Source organism: Podarcis melisellensis (assembly GCF_964234715.1).
Source record: "Podarcis melisellensis genome assembly, chromosome: 2".
NCBI classification, from domain to species: Eukaryota; Metazoa; Chordata; class Lepidosauria; order Squamata; family Lacertidae; genus Podarcis; species Podarcis melisellensis.
The window spans coordinates 108,845,974-108,869,268 of NC_138529.1; the positions used below are offsets into that span (position 1 = coordinate 108,845,974).

General features: G+C 48.0%; 1 protein-coding gene across 2 annotated transcripts; it reads right to left on the minus strand.

Moving 5' to 3' along the window:
- Positions 1-186: 186 nt before the first annotated feature.
- MDC1 (mediator of DNA damage checkpoint 1) lies at positions 187-22,427 on the minus strand. Of its 2 annotated transcripts, none has more exons than XM_081901351.1 (15): positions 22,240-22,427; positions 21,762-21,901; positions 17,939-18,412; positions 16,405-16,498; positions 14,077-15,581; positions 12,432-12,527; positions 10,783-10,863; positions 8,080-8,541; positions 6,745-6,812; positions 6,104-6,649; positions 5,511-5,645; positions 4,433-4,615; positions 3,530-3,658; positions 1,321-1,431; positions 187-541 (listed from the first exon to the last, which is right to left on the minus strand). In XM_081901351.1, the coding sequence occupies exons 2-15, from the start codon at positions 21,898-21,900 to the stop codon at positions 287-289; spliced, it is 4,278 nt and encodes a 1,425-aa protein (XP_081757477.1). In that variant the 5' UTR covers position 21,901; positions 22,240-22,427; the 3' UTR covers positions 187-286. The 2 variants fall into 2 exon arrangements, with proteins under 2 accessions (XP_081757477.1, XP_081757476.1); XM_081901350.1 differs by having other exon boundaries at positions 22,171-22,427.
- Between the last annotated feature and the right edge of the window lie 868 nt (positions 22,428-23,295).

Genomic DNA, 23,295 nt, shown 5'->3' on the forward strand with positions numbered 1-23,295 from the left:
TGCTGAGGCAGAACTGCAGAAAGCCCTGCATGATAACAGTTTGGCTTCCATATACAGTTTGGTATAAATAATAAATTATTATTATTATAATTATTATTCCATAAATTCCACGACCCCCTTAGCACAGCCACAGGAAATATGCACACCCTCCCTTTCCCGCAGATACACAATTCCAAAAGAACCAGGTTGCTTTTTATACCCATTTTATTGACAGTGGTAAAAAAACACAAAAGAATTATTTACAAGCTTAAGGCAACGTTGCCATGTAACGGGCTGCGCTTCGGTCTCAACGCCGCCTCTTGGCTGTGCTGGGCAAGGCTGGGGTTGCTGGCGCTGCAGCCGCCCTCTTCCTCCTCGTCCTGGTCGGGGGAGTGGCAATGGAGGGGGGGCTCATCCCGTTCAGCCGGTGGGCATCCACATCCAGCTTCTGCTGCAATATACCGGTCAGGATGAACTCTGCGTTGGCAATGGGGAGCCTGGCGTCCTGAGCCGCTTTGCAGCGGGGCAGGTCTTCGGGACAGGAAATCACAACGCACTTGTCCTTAAGCAAATAAATAAAAAAGGTTGAGAGTCAGGTCTCGCTCTCAGAAAAAGAAGGAACCTTTTATCATATGTGGTGGGAATGTAAGATAATAAAGAACTTTTGGGAAATGATATATAATGAGATGAAAAAGATGTCAAAATATACATTTTCTAAAAAAAACCCAGAAGCATTTCTACTTGGTATTATTGGTCAGGATATTAATAGGCAAGATGTTAAATTGTTTTTATATGCAACAACAGCGGCAAGAGTATTGTTATCCCAGAAATAGAAGCAAGAAGAAATTCTGATGAAAGAAGAATGGCAGACAAAAATAATGGACTATGCAGAATTGGGCAAAATGACAGGAAGGATTTGAAACTTGCGGGAACAGAGATTTACAGAAGTTTGGAAGAATTATACAAACTATTTGAAGAGCAACTGTAATCAACAAATTACGCTAGTAGGACTACAAGAAGTTTTGTAGGGAGAAATATATGAAGTGCTACAAAGTAGATAAAGAATAGAGATATTGGTTATGAGTTTTAAATGTAACAGGGAAAATAAGAAATGTATACTAAGAGATTAGATTGGAAAATTTTCAGACTGGACTGACAGAAGTCAAAATATTGAATAAGATGTAAAAATATCTTTAATTACTGTTGAAAATGATATGTTAAAAAAAAACTAACAAAAAATTATATAAAAAAGAGAGAGCCGGGTCTTGCTCTCAGGTATTCCTTTTGCCTCAGCGTTTCTGCCTACACCCCACAGGATGCCATTTAACACGCATGGTTCACCTTGTAGGCTCGAGGCATTCTGGGTAAGAACTTCCCGCCGCCGCACTGCACGATGTTCCTCATGTCCTCCAGCTCCAGGTTGACGTTAGGCGTAACGTGGATCTCGTAGCCCTGGAAGGGAAAAGAGACAGGTCTGTGGTGTGCCAAAGGGGCACGGGAATCCAAATCTTAGCGAGGAATAGTTGAACCAGAACTGGATTGTGCCTGCGACTCAATATGAAAGCTTACACCATAGAAATCATATATAATGAATTGAAAAAGTTGTTTTAAATAACATTTGTAAAAATAAAACAACCCCAGAAGCTTTTCTTTTGGGAATTATAGGGACAGAACTACCTAAATTGTATAGAAATTTATTCATGTATGCTACTACAGCAGCAAGAATGTTACTTGTCCCAAAATGGAAAGAAGCAGAAGTCCCAGAAAAGGAAGAATGGATACAAAAACTCATGGAATATGCAAAAATGGTGAAACTGACTGGAAGAATAAGAATTTCAAGATAACAAGCTTTTTATAAAAGAATGGAAATGGTTTTTTGAATATTGACAGAATTGCAAACAGATAAAAACATTGGCAGGATTAATGTAATAACCTGCAGTTTTAGAAGAGTATATATCTACAGTAGATAAAGGAATGAGTAAGTTAAATGAATTTGGATATGCAGAAGATAGGAAAAAATGAATTTAAGGAACCGCAGAACGAGGGGGAAGGAAGTCAAATTTTGAAATGTTAAACTGATTGTAAAACTAATGAAATGTATAAATTTGAAAATATAAAGAAAAAAGAAAGAAAGCTGACACCATAATGAAATGTGTAAGTCTTTAAAAGGATTAGCAAGGCTCTAGGTTGTTTCTCCTGCAACAGACGGATACAGCTGCTCCTCAGAAAATTGGAAGGCATTTTCTGAGCCTTTGTGCTGCATCTTGCCTCCCACCGTTACCTCAGGGGTGGTTTAGCATTACAGCTTCTTATCCTAATACTATAACACTCCTCTGTGGGGAGGAGATTCCACCACTCAGGGCCTGCTGCAGAGAATGCCCTCTCCCAAAACTTTTCAAGGGAACTTGAACTACTAAAGGGGACCCTTCTGCCGATCTTGCCCCCCAAACCTCCCAAGGAACTCGCAAGAAGTGGGCGGGCTATCAGTTTCCTCTTATTTTTTTGTAGATACAGTGGTACCTCGGGTTAAGAACTTAATTCGTTCTGGAGGTCCGTTCTTAACCTGAAACTGTTCTTAACCTGAAGCACCACTTTAGCTAATGGGGCCTCCTGCTGCCAGTGCGCCGCTGCCGTGCAATTGCTGTTCTCATCCTGAAGCAAAGTTCTTAACCCGAGGTACTACTTCCAAGTTAGCGGAGTCTGTAACCTGAAGCGTCTATAACCTGAAGCATCTGTAACCCGAGGTACCACTGTAATTTTTAGTAAAAATTTCTGTTTTACACTTTAAAGTACTCATTTTTACATCCTTAAGATATCAATGTCTTGCCCTCTTCTCCTTCCGTGGTTCATTTTACATATCATAAATCCCCACATATTTTGCAGAAACTATACCATTCAGTATTCCGTTATAACATCCATCATAACTTACTTACACTGTTGAATTTATCTTAATGCTGCCAGCATTTTCAGTTGTATAGTGGTACCTCTGGATGCGAACGGGATCCGTCCCGGAGCCCCGTTCGCATCCTGAAGCAAACACAACCTGCGTCTCCGCGTGCCGCGATTCGCCGCTTCTGCGCATGACATCATTTTGAGTGTCTGCGCGAGTGGCGAAACCCGGAAGTAACGCGTTCTGTTACTTCCAGGTCGCTGTGGAGCGCAACACGAAAATGCTCAACCTGAAGCAACTTCAACCCGAGGTATGACTGTACACAGCTATTTCCCATATATTCAAGAATGTTTTCCAATCTTCTCTAAACGTATGTTCTTCTTGTTCTCTTATTCTATACATTAAATCCACAAGCCGCACATATTCTGTCAGCTTAAGTTGCCAATCTTCTTTGGTTGGGACATTAAACTTATAGGTTATCAGTTTCTTCCCGGACAGGGTTCCTGCTGCACATGGGAGAGAAAAATTCAAACCGGTGCAAACCCCATTCCAACAGCTCCAGGGGTTGGGGGAAATCCTCTGCCCGCTTTGCTGTGCATACCTGAGCTAGGCAGTTCTGTGGGCATGGCCCAAGGCAAAGGCTGCTAACCGTGACCTCACCTGGAGCACGCCTCCCTCTTGCCGGGCCTTCTGCAGCGACGCGGAGAGCTTGAACCGGAAGTATTCCTCCTTCTCGGGGTCGGAAACGAGGAAGCTGTTCGGGGCCAGGAAGAAGGAGTTCTGCCGGCTCTGCAAGGAGCGAAAACATGGGAAAGAGGTTGGAGAATAGGCAGGGGAAACCGCTGAAGGACCACCCCCCTTCCCTTGAAGGAAGCTGCCGCACACAGCCAACTGCGGAAATGTATAAGGCCCTGCCATAATACCAACTTCTCATTGGTTCACCAAAACATGGAGTGCCCTGCTGGATCAAGCCAATGGCCCTTCTAAATGGTCTCGGCCCTGGATACCTGAAGGAGCACCTCCACCCCCATCGTTCAGCCTGATATATAAAAATGTAACAAAACATTAAACACGTCCCTATGCAGGGCTGCCTTCAGATGTCTTCTGAAAGTCAGATAGCTGTTTATCTCCTTGACATCTGAAGGGAGGGCGCCACCACCGAGAAGGCTCTCTGCCTGGTTCCCTGCAACTTCACTTCTAGCAGTGAGGAAACTGCCAGAAGGCCCTCCGTGTCTGGGCTGAACGACGGGGATGGAGACGCTCCTTCAGATCACTGCTATGGAGCCTGATCAGTCATCAAAGGCAGCAATACACAGTATTCTCTCCCTGAATACTCCCTGGAGAATGAAATGTCACTGCCTGCCCCTCCAGGAGTGCAGGAGTGGTATGTTCCTGCTGTAGAACAGAAGTAGCCAGTGGCTATGGATATGCTTGGCCTACAGCTTCCATCATCTCTGACCGCTGGGGCTGATGGGAGTTGGAGTCCACTGGCACTGGAAAGGCCCCCTGGTGGCTTACCCTGCCCCAGAGAATTCTGGGAGGGAGGCAAGTGAAGCAGCTCACCTTCTCCAGCCAACTGAGGGTCACGATGGGGATGCCCCGTGCCATCGCACACAGGAACTTGACCGTACGCCGGATGCGGTCCGTCACCAGGTGGGTGCAGTCGAAGACGGACTCTGCCAAGGAGCCGCCCAGCTCCGTCACAATGTGCTCCCCTTCTTCGCCGGTCCCTGCCATGAACAGCACCTGGGAGGGGCAGCAAGGGAAGGAATGGGAAGTCACTGGGGCCGGGGGGCGGGAATATAACCCCAACACTCAGAATGCAGCCACTGGCAAACCATTCAAATCCACGCTTCTCAAACCCTATAGAACAGCCCTTTTTCAACCTTGACTCCCCCAAATACTGCCGGACTACAACTCCCATCATCCCTAGCTAGCAGGACCGGTGGTCAGGGACGATGGGAGTTGTAGTCCCACAACATCTTGGGGAAAGGCTACTGCAAAACCTGGGCCACGACCTATGAATTCCGTTTGTGTGTCTTTGCTCAACACAAATACGTGAACATTGTGAAATTAAAAGCGCTGAACTCTGGGCTGGATTGTGCCCACACGTTTATTGTGCTGCATGCAAGAAAACTGCTCTCACAGTAACAATGCAAAACTTAATATCGCATTTTGCATGTTTCTGTACAAATACAAAATGGTCTGGACATTTCAAAGTCTTGATGTACTGTCTGTGTTATCTCTGCAAATGTCATCTTGGATTAAAACCAACTAGTCATTATCAGAGGTAATGCCTTTGAGCTCAGTACTGTTGGCTTGCCTATAAACTGTGCAATGGTCTTCATTACTGTTTGACTGTAACAAAAACCTTATCTTTTTAAAAATATTTCTATGAAAGTAGTTAAGAACTTACTGGTTTTACTAAATATTGATAGCTTTCCCCTGTTTACATTCCAGTTGAGTTCAGAAGGTGGATGCTTGGATTAAAAAGTCATATGTGAAAAAAATAAAATTTAAAAAATATGCACAAGCTACTGCTTCCATGCTGAGGGTGCCAGACGCTAAGATCCCGGAGCTCGCCCGCTCAAGGTGTTCTCCCTCCAATCCCTTTCTCTACCCCAAAACGTGTGTGCAGTACCTTTGGGACAGGACTGCCCGAGACCCCCGAGTCCTGGGTTCGCCTCTGGGGCTGGCTTCTTATTCCCGCTGGCTTGCTCTCTGTGCTCTGCTTCCGGGACCTCCTTCCTGAGGACGGAGTGGACTGCGCTGACTCCTGTGGAGAAGGGGGGCAAGCAAAAAAATGAGGAGAGGGTCACACCGAGGCGGAAAAGTTCGCAGTCTTAGCCAATCCTTTGGCTCGCAAGCCCCTCCCCACCACCGGACATCCCACCTCCTGGTTGTCAAGGCCCAACTCTCCCTGCCTACAGGTTACCAAGGACTATCACACTGGAGCCAGGAGGATTCACACAGGAGGCAAGGCTAAGCCGGGTTTACTGCAGCCTGGCAGGAGAGCTCAGCAAAGGAGCGTTTTCCCTACAGGAAAGGTGCAGGAAGGGTTCTGAAACCCACCCAGCACTAGTGCATCTAGCTCCGTTTTCAGAATAGGCTGCCCAATGGGATCCTGAAAAGGCCAAATCCAATTTAACCAGTCGTCTTTAAGACCAGGCATGAGACTGCCTCATCCAATAGCATCACTAATGACCTTCTTCCTCCTGCTGCTCCCTTACCCACCTGCCCAGGTTTGGCTTCTTTCCCAGAATCCTTTGGGCTGGGCACGCTCACTGAAGAGCAGCTCGACCGCCTGCTGGCCGCTCGGGTCCTCGGGCGCGGGGCCTCCTGTTCTTCTGCAGGCTTGACCGCCGTCCCCTGTTTCCCTCGCCTTGTCCTCTCCCGGGGGGCAAGGCTGTCTATGGCTGTTGGCGGCCCTTCCTGAAGCCTGCTGGCGGCCCCCATTTTCCTCTGTGAGCCCCTGGCTCGGCCTTGACGCGGGGTGGCTGCCGGTTCCCTGTTCTTGGTCTTCTTGCTTGGTCCTTCTTCTTCCGACTGCTCCGGCTCCTCTTCCGGCTTTCCCCTAAGTCGGGTCGGCTTCCTCCGCTGCCGCAGCCCCTGGCGCCTGGCGGCAGGGGCTGCTGGTTCCCTGGACTCGCCCGCATCAGCAGATCCCGCACGGCCACGGGTCGGTCGCTCTGGAACGGGAGCTGGGGAAACAGTACTGCTGGCAGACCGCAGACCGCGCCTCCGCGAGACAACAACAGAGGCCGCCGGCTCCTGTTGCACCTGTAATATGAAGGGCGATTAAGGCCTACAGAAGCTATGCGGAGAAATTCAGGGGGGGAGGAATGAAGGGCTGTAGCAGCGAAGTCCAAACCCACCTGCTCAGAATTCCTTGCTTCTCCTGCCTGAGCCAGGCTCCTGTCTTCCGACTCCACGTCAACAGGAGCTAAGGAAGAAGCAGAGCGAAAAGCCTTAAGCCGAATGGCGCAACTTCCTGTTAGGATTCCTGCTCCGTGTTTGCAGTCATGAGATTGTTATCTACCACATGATGGTGTATGTTTTCATTCCACAGAGGGGGAAGTGACGGAGACAGGATGTTTGGGTATTACTGTGTTCTGGAAAGTGGAACTACTGTTCTTTCATCTTTCTCTCTTTGCTGTCTGATGAGAAAGAGGAAGGAGCTAAAGCAGAATGCTCTGTATATTATATGTAAATAAAGTAGATTAGCCAAAATGCTGAGCTACTGAGTTCTGTTACGCAAACTGCAAATACTCTGCAGGATCCGTAAGTGTGCTGATGCCTCTTGGCATCAGTCGCTGTGATGTTCAGGCTGGAGAAAGCTTGTGAAGCTCCCGAACGACCAGGAGGGAGAGAACATGCCAGTCAAGCATGTGTCTCTGCCAGGGTCTTACACGGGAGTAGGACGATCCTAACACTTCCACTCCAGCCACCAGGAGGCAGCACCGACCAGAGGAACCACCACTCCTTTCCTGGAAGGAGATCTCTGGTTCCAAAACACGAACCCCACTAAACCCCGGCTCGACCCTCCCAGAGGATTCACATAGAGTTGAGCCTCCCAGGCTCGTCAGCTATTCCTAATTTGCAGGAACGCAAATGGAAACCCTCCATGGTTTGGCCTCTGTCACTGCCAGTTTCCCTGCTAAGCCCCACTGGGAGGGAGAAAGCCCCCAAGAGCCACACACACGCTCCACGTGGCTCTTTAAAGGGAGCGCTGCTCTTGGGGGCTTTTCCAGGAGGTGGGTGAAGGGACTGAGGGGCTAAGCCAGAAGCTAGAACAGCGAGAGGGAGCGCTGCGCAGCGATCCCTCTTGCTGTTCTGGCTTCCGGGATAGCTGTGCAGTCTGCATTCGCTCCATAAGACGCACATACATTTCCCCTTACTTTTTAGGAGGGGAAAAGTGTGTCTTATAGAGTGAGAAATATGGTATCTAGAGAGCAGGGGGCGGTCTGCTGTCATGGAAAGCCAGACAACAATAAGCAGTGTCTCAACACACTTGCAATAGCCATATCTGCAGTTGGGGGTCTTACTCTCGGGGTTCAGGGTTCGCGCCCCACGTTGGGCAAAAGATTCCCACATTGCAGGGAGCTGGACTAGAGGGCCTTCGTGGTCCCTTCCAACACGACAATTCTATGATTCTATTATTAGACCTTTCTTGGATGACCAAACGCTCCCCAGCCATCCCTACCGCTCACCTGCCTCGCTCTGTGCCTCTAACTTCACATCAGTGCTTCCACCTTCGGGGGCTGTCACACCCTCCTGTTTTGTGCTCCCGGAGTTGGCCAAAGTTGAGGGTTGATTGCTGTCAACAGAGGGAATCTGCCCTGCATGGATCAGCTGGGCTTCCACTTCCTTCTTGAGCTCCTGGGCAGCAGCGCCCCCCACTGGCTGCAATGCAGGCTGAGAACAGGGCAGTTGTGGAGTGCTGGTCCCTGGGAGGCTGGCTGCCTGTTGCCCCCTAGAGGCCGACCCTGAAACTACCATCTGCGTCGCCTGCTCGGACGAACGCGGCAAGATTAGTTCTGTATCTTCCTCCTCTTTGCCAAGAAAGTCCTGAGTGGGGTCTTCCGAGAGCCGCCCGGGGTCCTGGCAGAATGGCTGAGTGGCTTCCATCGTGTAAGCATCCGAGTCGTCATCATTCAGAAAGGAGCTGCTCTCTATGCAGAAAGAAAGAAGAGAGGCGATCCCAACACAGTGTTCATTCTCCCCTGACTCTAATCTAGTTATCTCTCGCTTGGACTACCGCAATGCGCTCTATGTGGGGCTACCTTTGAAGGTGACCCGGAAACTACAACTAATCCAGAATGCAGCAGTTAGACTAGTGACTGGGAGCGGCCGCCAAGACCACATAACACCAGTCCTGAAAGACCTACACTGGTTCCCAGTACATTTCTGAGCACAATTCAAAGTGTTGGTGCTGACCTTTAAAGCCCTAAATGGCCTTGGTCCAGTATACCTGAGGGAGCGTCTCCACCCCCATCGTTCTGCCCAGAAACTGAGGTTCAGTGCTGAGGGCCTTCTGGCAGTTCCCTCACTGCGAGAAGCCAAGTTACAGGGAAGCAGGCAGAGGGCCTTCTCGGTAGTGGCACCCACCCTGTGGAACGCCCTCCCACCAGATGTCAAGGAAATAAACAACTACCTGACTTTTAGAAGACATCTGAAGGCAGCCCTGTTTAGGGAAGTGTTTGATGTTTTATCTTTTTAATATTCTGTTGGGAGCTGCCCAGAGTGGCTGGGGAAACCCATAATTATTATTGTTCAACTAACACAGTGAATTGTCAGTTCCGTTGATTAGCACGGTGAATCATCAGTTCCATTGCTACCCTCAATGGCAGCCTCATTTCCTGTCAAGGTGTTTCCTGAGTCTTGGATGGAAGCGAGCGTTTAATGTGTGAAGTAGGAGTTGGAATCTAGCCTTCTGGCGGTTCCCTCACTGCGAGAAGCCATGTTACAGGGAACCAGGCAGAGGGCCTTCTCGGTAGTGGCACCCGCCCTGTGGAACGCCCTCCCACCAGATGCCCAAGAGAAAAACAACTGCCAGACTTTTAGAAGACACCTGAAGGCAGCCCTGTTTAGGGAATCTTTTAATGTTTAATAGACTATTGTATTTTAATATTCTGTTGAAAGTCGCCCAGAGTGGCTGGGGAAACCCAGCCAGATGGGCGGGGTATAAATAAATTTATTATTATTATTATTATTATTATTATTATTATTATTATTATTATTATTGGGATGGGGGATCTTTGGCCTGCAAAATGTTACTGGACTACAACTTCCAACAGCTTCAACCGCTGGCCATGCTTGTTGGGGTTGATGGGAGATGTAGTTCGGCCACATCTAATTCTCAGCCCTTAAATCCTCTCATCACAGCCTTATAGAAATAAATCGGAGGTGCTTTTTAAAGCCTCCCTTTGACTAGCGTGATGACGGGGTGGGGTGGGGAAATCGACCAAGAGTCTTGCAGCAACTGAAAAGACCCAACAAATGGATAATGAAGGTGATGAACTATGCGGAAATGTCAAGGCCGACTGGGAAGATCAGGCACCAAGAATATGTAGATAAATTCAACAAAGAACACTGTAAACACTTAAAAACGTTAGCAGGATTGACATAGCACTTGTAATTTAAAACGACAAAGGATAAAATTGAAGGGTTATCATTTAGATAAATATAATTAGATGCAGAAAAAAGGGAAGATAAATTTTGGAAGCCATGGGGGGGGAAGCGTTCAGGGAACCCCATAAATGTATTATGGACTATGGTTTAATGCAAACAATTGTGTGTGAGAGAGAGAGAAAGAGAGAAAGAAAGAAAGAGAGAGAGAGAGAGAGAGAGAGAGAGAGAGAGAGAGAGAAAGAAAGAAAGAAAGAAAGAAAGAAAGAAAGAAAGAAAGAAAGAAAGAAAGAAAGAAAGAAAGAAATTACAATCTTTCACGGGCTAATGCCCAGTTCATCTGTGCAAATCTCTTTACATGCTTTTATACAAATATATTTTCCTGATGGTAAGAAAACTGGGAGTTATAAGTGAAGCCAGAAGGGAATGAAATGAATATATATATAGATATGCAGATAGGGACAATTCAAACAGAGCTGACAAAGAGGACAAGCTGACAAGAGTTTATGCCATGAGGTTTTCAGCAAGAACTACAGCTCCCTTACACAATGCTGCCCCCTCAGGCCTGAAACCACCCCTCCAAAGTTTGGATTCCCTAGACCCATCAGCCCCGGCCAGCAGGGCCAATCAGGGCAGGCCCAGACATTCAGTACTGAACCCCATTGGACCAAATGGTGGATTGTGTAGACTGTAAGGATTGAGGGAAGTGGCGCAGTCTGGAAGAGTCCATCTGGACAACTGCGGGGAAGAGGCTGCCACGTGGACATGGGTCAAGATGGACTCACCTTTCGCAGCCCGGAGTCTGCATGGCAGAGAGGGAGACTGAAAGACAAACGGCTCTGCCTCTTCGAGAGCACAACTGGCACCTGGGTGGAGGGTGGAAAAGACAGGAAAGGTATTCAACCTTTTGAGAGGCTCCATTTTTATATATATAAAAAAATGTGGTAAAAGAGTATTGGGAAATAATTTATAATGAACTGGAAAAAAAATGTTTAAAAGCACTTTTCAAAAAACAAAACAGAGTCCTTTTCGTTGGGGATAATTCAGATGGAAATTCCCAGGTGTCAAAAAAGGTTCTTTATGTATGCCACTACGGCGGCCCGTATTTTGTTAGTCCCAAAATGGAAAACGAGCGAGGTCCCAACTAAAGAAGAATGGCAACTTAAACTGACGGAATACGTGCAGCTTGCGGACTTAACATATAGAATAAGAGAACAAGAAGAACATACGTTTAGAGAAGATTGGAAAATGTTTACTGAATATATGCGGGGAAATTGTGTACACTTTAAAAAGTTGGCAGCATTAAGATAAATTCAACAGCGTAAATAAGTTTTGATGGAAGTAGTAACGGTTTAGTTATATAAAATATGCAGGCATTTATGTAATGCAAACTGAACCATGGAAAGAGAAGAAGGGGTGTCACTGATATTTTAAGGTTGTTTAAATGAATATTCTAAACTGTAAAACAGAAAATTTAATAAGAATTAGAGAGAGGGAGAGAGAGAGAGAGAGACAGACAGAGAGAGGACCCTCTCTCTTTAAATCTTCAAACCTCCCCCACCACGAGTTTACACCCCCCCCCCTTTTAGGCTCTGCACTCCTCCTCTCCCAACACAACAGCTATACCTCTTCCCCCTGCCCCAATCTTCATCCAAAACCTGACACAAATAAATCTAACATGTCATAGGGAAGCTGCTTTGTGGATAATCGGATAATTTGTTTCCCTAGCTCAGTGCTGCCAGCACAGGCTGGCAGTGGCTCTCAGGCATCTCCATCTCTCCCAGCCCCCCCTCGGGGATTGAAACTGGGACATTCTGCATACCAAGCAGGTGTCCTGCCACGGAGTTTCAGGCCTTCCCTATGTAACACAAACCAATGCAATGAAACAAAGATAAAAATATAAGCGAAAATGCTTGGCCAAATAACAAGGCTTTAACTTGGGGCTAATGAGTGCCAGATGTACCTTCCTCTGGTGGGTGGGGGGCAAGGGGCATTCAACAGTCAATGTCCTCTCTTTTCTACATATCCCCCCCCCCACTGATGCTGCACAGGACCAGCGCTTAGAAACGGCAGTGTTGGTGCTTATAAGCCAAGGCCCACACGCAGTCTCACATGTTTTCCCCAGAGAAGCCAGATTTCTCAACCACTACCCCTGCCAACCTAGCAGTTCGAAAGCACGTCAAAGTGCAAGTAGATCAATAGGTACCGCTCCGGTGGGAAGGTAAACACCGTTTCCGTGTGCTGCTCTGGTTCGCCAGAAGTGGCTTAGTTATGCTGGCCACATGACCAGCTGGACGCCGGCTCCCTCGGCCAATGAAGCGAGATGAGCGCCGCAACCCCAGAGTTGGTCACGACTGGACCTAATGGTCAGGGGTCCCTTTACCCCCGTGACAGCTGCCACGGGCTTCCCTCAGGATCCTGCAAAACTCCTTACCTGCTGTGGAGGGATCTCTCGCCTTTGCAGCCATGGGAGAGGAGGTTTCAGCAGGCAAGAAACACTGAGTGTCCTGGAGAGCCAGGTCGGGCTCCTCTGGGGGATGAGAGGGGAAGAGGAGAAGAATGAACCTTATATTTCTGAAGGCGGGGGTGCCATGCATAAGTAGGCCAAAATGGCAACACTCTCACAGAAGTGGGAGGTAATCAGGTTGGCTCAAGTGCAAACAGCCCTTAGGAAATGAAAAAAACAATAATCCAGTGAGGGCAGAACACACTCAGTGGGTTAAGTAACGCTGACTGATTGCCAGGGGGAATGCAATGGAGTATCCAAGACAGAAGGCAGGGCTTGCTGACTTGAACACCAGCACTCAGCATTGCCGCCTTTCCTGGTGGGTCCTACCTGTGAACGCGACACCCAAGCAGGCACTGCTCCTGCACAGAGCTCAGAGCATCCCCATCATCCAGCCCGGGCACTGAGGTCCAGCTCCAAGGGCCTTCTAGTGGTTCCCTCACTGCAAGAAATGAGGTTACAGGGAACCAGGCAGAGGGCCTTCTCGGTGGTGGCGCCCGCCCTGTGGAAGGCCCTCCCATCGGATGTCAAGGAAATAAACAACTATCTGACTTTTAGAAGACCTCTGAAGGCAGCCCTGTTTAGGGAAGTTTTTAATGTTTGGTGTTTTATTGTGTTTTTAATATTCTGTTGGGAGCCGCCCAGAGTGGCTGGGGAAACCCTGCCAGGTGGGCGGGGTATAAATAAATAAATATTATTATTATTATCATTATTAAAGAGTTGCAGCTGCCAAGCCCTTCTCCCTTGGCTCCAAGCAGGCATGGGGAACTTTTGGCCCACCACAGCTTGTTCAACAACAACCCTCAGCAGCCAAGAGTACAATGGCCAATGGCCAGGGATGCAGGAAGTTGTAGTTTGGAAACACCTGGAGGGCCAAAGGTTCCCCACACCTGGGCTCAGAGCTGCTGAGGGAAAAGCAAGGATTTGTGGAAAAAGATACTGTCTGAATAATCTTGGTACATATGGACACCTCTCTGGTGCCTGTAACGCAGGACAGAAGTAGTCTAAATAAAATACACTGGTACCTTGGTACTCAAACAACTTGGAACCCAAATACTGCAAACCCGGAAGTGTTCTGGTTTGTGAACTATTTTGAGTGTTATGCTTCAGATTTGAGTGTTACGCTGAGGTCTGTCTGTTTTTGCTTATTTATTTTGCGTTTTTGTGACTCTTTTTTCCTTTTGCTTTTGTGACTGTGTGGAACCCAGTTAAGATACTGATTGATTGATTGATTGATTGATTGCGTGACTGCAGTACATTGATTATTCCTTTCATTTTATGGATCAATAGTCTTGTTATATAGAAAAATTCATGTTAAATTGCTGTTTTAAGGGTTGTTTTTAAAAGTCGGGAATGGATTGAAAAGTGTGCCTTGGTTTTGGAACGCTTTGGTTTCGGAACGGATTAAGTTTGAGAACCAAGGTACCACTGTAAAATGAATCTAAAGGGCACCTGACTTGCGGAAGGCCCTGCTCAGGACAACTGCACAAGCGCAAACCTGGTACCACATCTCAGGTGTATTCCAAGTCGAACGAGAGACCCAGTTTTTCGTCTTGCTTTACTTCATACCCACCATCAGTGTTGCTGTCGTCTCCTGGCTGGGGCTCCTCTCCTTCTGTATCTGTATCTTCATCCTCTTTGCAAGGTTCATGGCCGACGCTTGCTTCCACCGTGGAGCCAGTCGACTTCTTCCCATTCAGACAGGATTTCACGGCGACCAGCTGCGTGTCTTGCTCTTCCAAGGGCTTCCTGGGCAACGGTTCAGCCTCTCCCTCTGCGTCCGTGTCGCTGTCTTCAGCCACAGATTCCTTGTGGGATGGAGACGTCGCTTCCGCATCTGTGTCGGCGTCCTCCCATTCAACAGTTCTGGAGATCTCCTGAGGACTAGAAACATCTGGTTTCTCAAGAGGGATACATCCTCCACTGAGCCCGGTGGCTGCGTGGTCCTTGTTTGAGCCCACATCTGGATTTCCAGCATCCTCCTCTTCCACATCTGTATCACTGTCAACAGAGATACCAGCCAAGTGTTGACTCTCAGGTTTCCCCAAGAGCTCCTTCCCACCTAAACCGCTGGAGTGTCCACTGGCAGCTTCACAACCCCTCTGGGGTTCAGCATCGGGCACCTTTCTCTCCCCTACAGCATCAGGACCATCCCTTGCACCGTTGCCCGGGTGACTGTTGCCCGGCAGCGCAGCCTCCTCAATGGAGATCTCTCCCCCGTTTGTCCCGACAGGCTTGCAGCTTGACGGACGGAGGCTGTGAGCAACGTTTGAATTCTCCAGCGCCAAGTCGGCCATTTCCACATCTGTATCACCACCGCTGTCCCCCGCAGCCTCGTGGGTCTTCAGAATCCCAGCTGGATCCTCCACATCGAGGGACGGGTCTTCCACATCTGTGTCGCTGTCCTCCTCGAAAGCAGGCTTTTTGGTCCTCCTTCCATGCACATCTGGGTTAGCTCCTGCCTCTTCCCCATCTCTGTCACCACTCCCTTTCTCACTGGGCTGGCAGCAGCCCCCAGGATGCGCGACACCTTTGGCCCCTTTGCAGACAACCCCCTCCTTTACGGGACAGGGATCAAGGCCTCCGGGAGATGCAGCAATTGGATTCTCCAGTCCTTCCTCTGCATCTGTGTCGCTGTCTCCATTTTCAACCGGTCGGTGTGCCTGCAAGCCTGCAACCCCAGGGCTCTCTGCTCGCTCCACGTCTGTGGCGCTGTCCACCGTTTGGTGGCTCTTCCGACAGCCGGCGTCTGGAGTCCCCACCGCCGGCTCCTCCTCATCGGTGTCGCTGCCCACCTCTAAGTCCCAGCCACCTTCCCTCAGGCCCCCAGACTTTGGCGTTTCAGGGGTGCTGCCTGCTCTCAGCTCATCCTCCATGCCTGTATCACCGTCCTGGTGGGAATTGACGAGGTTTGGCTTCGATGGGGGTGCCGAGTCTCCTGACTTCACTCCTGTTCCTGTAATTCTTGACTGGACAGGATGCCCCTCTTGGCTTGGGGTACCATCCTGGCTCTCAAGAAACAGGCGAAGGGATGGACAAGGCGGTTCGCTGCCAGAGGGTTCCTCGTTCTCTTCATCACTGCAGGGTACAAATAACAAGCGGAGGAGTGGTTTAAAGCTCACAGCAAGTCGTCAGATTCCCTCTACTGTAGAACCTGGGGCTCTGACCCATTTAGAGATATCTTAGTCAGGGGTCAGCAAACTTTTTCAGCAGGGGGCCGGTCCACTGTCCCTCAGACCTTGTGGGGACCAGCCTATATTTTTTTGGGGGGGTGAACGAATTTCTATGCCCCACAAATAACCCAGAGATGCGTTTTAAATAAAAGGACACATTCTACTCATGTAAAAACACGCTGATTCTCAGACCGTCCGTGGGCCAGATTGAGAAGGCGATTGGGCTGGATCCGGCCCCCGGGCCTTAGGTTGCCTACCCATGTCTTAGTCAATGAATCTAACAGATTTATGTGGTGGATAAACCTTTTGATGGGAGCGGCCTCCGAGACCATATAACACCGATCCTGAAAGACCTGCATTGGCTCCCAGTACATTTCCGAGCACAATTCAAAGTGTTGGTGCTGACCCATTTCGGTACTTCCAGGTTTGGTGCAGTCCGTAACCCGAAAATGCACAACCCGCAGCGTTCGCAACCCGAGGTATGACTGTATGTAACTGGAATGTGCTTTAGCACTAATTTAAAAATTAACACCACCCCCTGCTGATGCCTCCAAGGGACTGCAAATTGAAGATATACCATCACTGGACATGGAGGCTCCATTTCTACTGACTGTCACTATGAACCACGGTTCAGTCCACAGGTACATTTAACCCTTCCCACAATGCTTACGCACCCTATTTCCTCCACGGGGACTGCCATATAACAGGCAGCTAGAAAAAGGCATTACCTTTCGGGCACGAAAGTAGCAGAGGGAGAGAAGAACACAGAGGTACCCAAAGCGGAGCATCCTCTAGCATGATCTTTGATAGAGGAATCTGACCCTAGTGGGGAAGACAGGAAATTTAAAAATCAGGAACAGCAGGGATGGGGAACTCCAGATTAAATAAACCTAAACAAATTGTTTGCAATCAATACGACATATATACAGTGGTACCTCGGGTTAAGTACTTAATTCGTTCCAGAGGTCCGTTCTTAACCTGAAACTGTTCTTAACCTGAAGCACCAATTTAGCTAATGGGGCCTCCTGCTGCCGCTGCACCGCTGGAGCACGATTTCTGTTCTCATCCTGAAGCAAAGTTCTTAACCCAAGGTAATATTTCTGGGTTAGTGGAGTCTGTAACCTGAAGCGTATGTAACCACTGTATATACAGTGGTACCTCTGGTTCCAGACACAATCCATTCCGGGGTACCGTTCACAACCCAAAAAGTCCGTAACCAGAGCGGCGCTTCTGCACATGTGTGAAAGAGCACTTCTGCACATGCGAGAACCGCACAGAATGCTTCGGCGCGTGTGCGCATGGCGAAACCCAGAAGTAAACATTTCTGGGTTTGTCGCGTTCTTAACCTGAATAAACAACACGAAGCATTCGCAAGAAGAGGTATGACTGTATGCATATGTGTGTGTGTGTGTGTGTGTGTGTGTGTGTGTGTGTATACAGGTTATACATTTCACTAATTTTCCAGTCACTTTGACATTTCAAAGCTTGACTTCCTCCCTCCCTCTTTCTGTGGTTCTTTAATTTTATTTTTAATACCTTCTGCGTATCCAAATTAACTTAATCTGCTCATTTATTCTTCTTCTTAAATATATATACTCCTATGAAACTGCAAGTTAACTGTTTATATTTGGACAACTTTCCTGCTGTATTTTATCAGAAGGAGAAAAATAATAATCATTTCCTTAATAACAATTTAAAGAATTTATTTAACTAAAGCAGTAACATTATAGCATATGTATCCATGTTTGTTGACTGATGTGGTTAAACAAAAACAAAAAAAGACTTGAGTTTTAGCACACATGAAAAACTTAAAACAAATACAGTGGTACCTCTGGTTAAAAACTTAATTCGTTCTGAAGGTCCGTTCTTAACCTGAAACTGTTCTTAACCTGAGGTACCACTTTAGCTAATGGGGTCTCCCGCTGCCTCTGCTGCACAATTTCTGTTCTCATCCTGAAGCAAAGTTCTTAACCCGAGGTACAATTTCTGGGTTAGTGGAGTCTGTAACCTGAAGCGTCTGTAACCTGATGTGTACGTAACCCGAGGTACCACTGTACTTATTTCCCAATGAATAGCCTTCGAACTATAATGTAACTTAAACAGAAAACTATCATTAGAAAGATTTTTCCTCCAAAAGCATTTTATTTTAAAAATCTGATGTATTTTTTTTAAAATCTGATTTTTTTAAAAGCATTGGTTTTTATCCACCCTGCCAGGTGGGCAGTATGGCAGATACCCACCCCCTTCCCAACACCCACTTACCATCACTTGCTGGGAGATGTCGGCTCCTGCCTGCCCCGTTCACTAATTCTTCCCCATCTTCCTCCTTGTCGGAATCCTGCACCAGGACTCCTCCAAAGCCCATCCGCTTCCCGGGTGCAGGTGTCTCTTCAATGGCCAAAGCACCAACATCCACAATCTTCTGCGTGGGTGGCACCTCCACAGACTCATCAAGCGATTCATCGGCGCCATCCGGGACCAGCACGAAGTACTGGCACCCCACGTCCCCAAAGACCAGAGCGTCTCCATCCTGAAGGCTGTATCGGACATGTGGGATCAACACCATGCGCTGCCGGCGTGTGCGGTTCAGGCTTCCCAAGTCATACAACAGATGGGGTCCCTTGTGGGAAGGAACCTCAATCACAGCGTGAGTTTTGGAAACCGAAGCAGCGGGCAAGCAGACCTGACAGCTTTCCAGACGGCCAATGACGTTCTCCCCAGGGTAGATCCAGAAATCTAGAAGAATTGATTAAGCAATGGAAAATATTTATATCCTGCCGTCCTTCCAAAGAAGTTTCAAGAAGGTAAAAGGACCTCTGGTCCAGTCGTGACCAACTCTGGGGTTGCGGCGCTCATTTCACTTTATTGGCCGAGGGAGCCGGCGTACAGCTTCCGGGTCATGTGGCCAGCATGACGAAGCCGCTTCTGGCGAAACCAGAGCAGTGCACGGAAGTGCCATTTACCTTCCTGCCACAGTGGTACCTATTTATCTACTTGCACTTTGACGTGCTTTCGAACTGCTAGGTTGGCAGGAGCAGGGACCAAACAACAGGAGCTCTCCCCGTGGCGGGGATTCGAACCGCCAACCTTCTGATTGGCAAGTCCTAGGCTCTGTGGTTTAACCCACAGTGCCACCTGCGTCCTTGGCAGGGAGTAATAACTTCAATAAAATAACTACCCTAGGCCAATAAAATAAAAATACATATAAACTCTGGCGTATCAAAGATAGCTCAGCTGGGCATAATTTCCAGAAGCTATGTTTTCGTCACCCGACACCAAAATGGTATCCGCACCGATGCCAACCAGATTTGAAGGGGTGTGTTGTTTCAGATGACCTATTCACACAACCTCCACACTGAAGGTCCGTATGAAAACCAGGAAGCAGCCCTTAGGTAGTAGGAATCCCAAGAAGCAAACAAGTTCCCTGAAATATTAACACACCCTCCCTTGTTCTCTCCTGTACAAGGAAAGCCTTGCATTTTATGAGTGGCATATATTCTCCCTAAGTACTTCCAATAAGTTGCACACTCGTCCTAGTGAATCGGGAAAGTGATTATATAATTATGCTTGAAGTCAGCCCTCAACCAACTTCCAAGTCCGTCCTTCAATATGATCAGCGCTAGACACTGCATGGAAGGAACCACAGATCTGCACAATCCAGGAGATCCACTTTGCCCCCTCCATTCCTGTTTTCCACCAAACTCTGTTATACAGTGGTGCCTCGCAAGACGAAATTAATCCGTTCCGTGAGGCTCTTCGTATAGCGGTTTTTACGTCTTGCGAAGCAAGCCCATTGACAGCTTAGCGGATTAGCGCTATTAGCGGTTTAGCGGCTTATCAGCTTAGCGGAGCAGCTGATAAGCGGCTTAGCTGCTTAGAAAAAGGGGGGGAGGGGGAAAAAACCCGCAGGAACTCGCAAGACATTTTCATCTTGCGAAGCAAGCCCATAGGGAAATTCGTTTTGTGAAGCGCCTCCAAAACGGAAAACCCTTTCGTCTAGCGGGTTTTCCGTCTTGCGAGGTGTTCGTCTTGCGGGGCACCACTGTATAGGCAGTTCTTTTGGTATTAGTTCTTAATATAGTTTTCAAGCTCCCTCTTGGTTTGTTTCAATTGCTTACAGCTGCTGTTCTGTGTATTTACCTCAATATTTTGATTATATGCTTAAGCAGGTTGTGTTGGACTATGCTAAAATGGCAAAACTGACTGGAAAGCTCCAGAACCAGGAAGATCAAAACTTTAATAAGGAATGGGGGGGGGGGGGAATATAATTTATCTTGGAGACCACTGTAAGCAGTTGAAAACATTAGCAGGATTTGACATTTTCATCCCAAAGAAGTTTTTTATTTAAGTTTCTACTGAAATGAGGCTGCATTTTAATGTTGTATTTTAATCTTATTTTTAAGTTGTATTTTAATCAACTGTTTTTATACCTGGTGTTAGCCGCCCTGAGCCCTGGGGAGGGCGGGGTATAATAAATAAAATGTATTATTATTACAACACTTGTAATGTAATAAGAACTATGGACATAAAGGAGTTATAAAAAACATGGATTATTGAAAAAAGATGCAGTAGAAAAGGTTTAACAACAGAAACCCATGGAGGGGAAGGTGGGAAGTCCAGAGATTCGGAGGAATCTTCTAATTGTGGATGTGCTGTGATATTATTGTAATTTTTAAAATTTGGAAAAGCAAATAAAAAATATTTTCAAAAAAATAAAAAAGTGCTTAAGCAGGTTAAGGCACCCTGACCACTTTTCTGAACAAAAAGGCAGGATAAAACTCCACCAACAAACCCACAAGTCCCTAACTTTCAAACCTCCACCTGTGTTCATCCATCTGTTCAGAGGCAAGCCTATTTATATGAACCATTAATCAGGTATAACCACACCTGAATTGTTTACATAACCAAGGGTAAATCAGACCATGATCAATGGGATTTAGCAACTCTGGCACACCCTAAAAATCACAGCTTCTCTGGTGGAGGAAGGAAGGTGTAGAAATTTCCATAAAGAAACGCAAAAAGAGACAAATTAGCAAAGCCATCAACAAAGGGTTAACCCATGCAGAAACTGATGCAGCTGGATGCTAAGTTCAGGTTAAAGGTAAAGGGACCCCTGACCATTAGGTCCAGTCGTGGCCGACTCTGGGGTTGCGGCGCTCATCTCCCTTTATTGGCCGAGTGAGCCGGCATACAGCTTCTGGGTCACGTGGCCAGTATGACTAAGCCGCTTCTGGCGAACCAGAGCAGCGCACGGAAACACCCTTTACCTTCCCGTCGGAGCGGTACCTATTTATCTACTTGCACTTTGACGTGCTTTCGAACTGCTAGGTTGGCAGGAGCAGGGACCGAGCAACAGGAGCTCACCCCGTCACGGGGATTCGAACCGCCGACCTTCTGATCAGCAAGCCATAGTCTCTGTGGTTTAACCCACAGCGCCACCTGCGTTCAGGTTACTCCCAGGTTAATCAAACTCAGGTTTACAACCTTAAGCATTTGACCCTTATGTATTGCGAACGGCTATTGCTCGCTTTTTAGTCAAGATGAGCTGTGAAAGTAAGTTTACAATGACAAATTCAAAGGAAGGCAACATCAAATTAGGGATGAACGTGGAGCAGTGTGTTTTGGCCCTAGGCTACTGCCAATGGGAGGAGCAGCAGAATTATTCACAGGTAGGTTGGGATGGGCAGATGGCAAAGATGCCAACCTGTGGAAGCAACCTCTCTGTTGTTCAAACTGGCCCTCCTCCCTAAGCCCCACTGCCAAGGAGTAACTTTATATTATTCACGAACCAACTCTAAAATCATCCCCCACACTAACAGTAATCAGCAAAACCCCTTTTTCTCTTGGCAGGAACTGAGTGCCCCAGGACCCAACAATACAAGGGCTGGTTTTAATTTGCATTCCTTCTCTTTCTCTCCTCACACAGATCTTAAGATAGAAATGGCTCCTCATACAGATCAGAGATCCAGTACCCTTCATACCCAGCCTTTGGAATGCAGCAATCTATCCAATCAAACGCAGCAGAGGAAAATAAAGGCTTGATCGCTTCTTAGGAAAATTGCACCCCGGAGGTCAGGGTCCTTACCTTTCTCGGGGCCATACTTGCCGCTCAGGAGGCGCAAGCGCCCCACGGGCTTGGGGGGCTTCCCAGAGTCGCCAGCCCCATCGGAGGAATCGTCAGGATCCCCTTCTTCATCCCAGACCAAACGCTGCGTTAGATCCATTCTGCAAGAGACAAAAGGAGCCGTAACCTCGCATCGTGGCAGAGACACAAACACACACACGCCCCCTTCCCCAGATCTCAGTTGCACTGATCCTGACCCTGCAAAAAAAAAACCTCCCGACCCATTTTCTGACGCCCCCTGCCCTCGATTTTCCACCTGCCCACAAACCCATTTTCCCAACTTTTTTTTTTTTTTTGCACATTTCTATCCTAAAGCCTCACCGCCCCCCCCCCAATAAACCGCACTGCAAGCAGCTTCAATGGAACCAACCCCTAAAACAGAACGCGGGACAAAAGTCTCTGCAAGCGGCAGCCCCAGGAGTTGGGATCCAGCGCTCACTTCTCTGCATTCAGGTCCCGCCTCTCTCTCCATTGGTCAGCCGCGCCGCCACTTCAAAGCTCTCCTCCTCTCCATTGGTCTGTTCACCGCGGGGGAGGGAGAACGGAGAGGGTTAAACGGTTCCCCCGCCTGCCCGGGAGGCAAGAAGAGAATGACCACAGAGAAGAGAAACGTCGGGCTAGAGGGCCACACAGGCACGACAACCATAGAGTTACAAAGATTTCAGCTTCCTGAACTGCAGTGCAACTCCACTGCGGGAGCCGTCGGGGACCTGCTGCCCGGGGAGCGAGCTCTCTTGCGATCCCCAGCTGCTCTGAAGTGTTGTAAACAATAAAAATCTGCCCTTTTCCCCTTATGGGGTATCCCAGAGCCCGTATAGAGTCCTTACGTGGGCTCCCTATTGGTAGGAGAAAATAACAGAGGCCAACCAGAGAATATTGAGAAGCTTGAGCTTGATCTTTATTGATCTGTTGCAACAGGGTGCTCCCCTCACATGCAGGAAAGGAGGAGGACCCAGAACAATGGCGCACAAGGCATTATAAAGACTTTTGAAATTGCCACCATGTAGCTCAAGGCCACCCCCAGAAACATCATACCTACATCACAGAAGGGGTGTAACCCAAGACCCCCCCCCTGCAAACATCATACCTACATCACAGAAAAGGTGGTCTACAGCAGAAATTTGAATGTTGTTGTTTTTCCTGTCTGCCAGGTTATCTGATAATGCCTTATCTGATTGCCTTTCCTGGTAGTCTGTCACCAGGTGTGATATATACACGCAATACAGTGGTACCTCCAGTGGCGTAGCGTGGGGGTGCAGGGGGGGCCGGCCGCAACATCTGGGGGTTAGGGTTAGGGGGCGCAAATTACTTGCCCCGGGTGCTGACAACCCACGCTACGCCACTGGGTACCTCAGATTACCAGATTACGCTTCAGGTTACAGACTCCGCTAACCCAGAAATAGTACCTCGGGTTAAGAACTTTACTTCAGGATGAGAAAAGAAATCGTGTGGTGGTGGCAGCAGCAGGAGGCCCTATTAGCTAAAGTGGTACCTC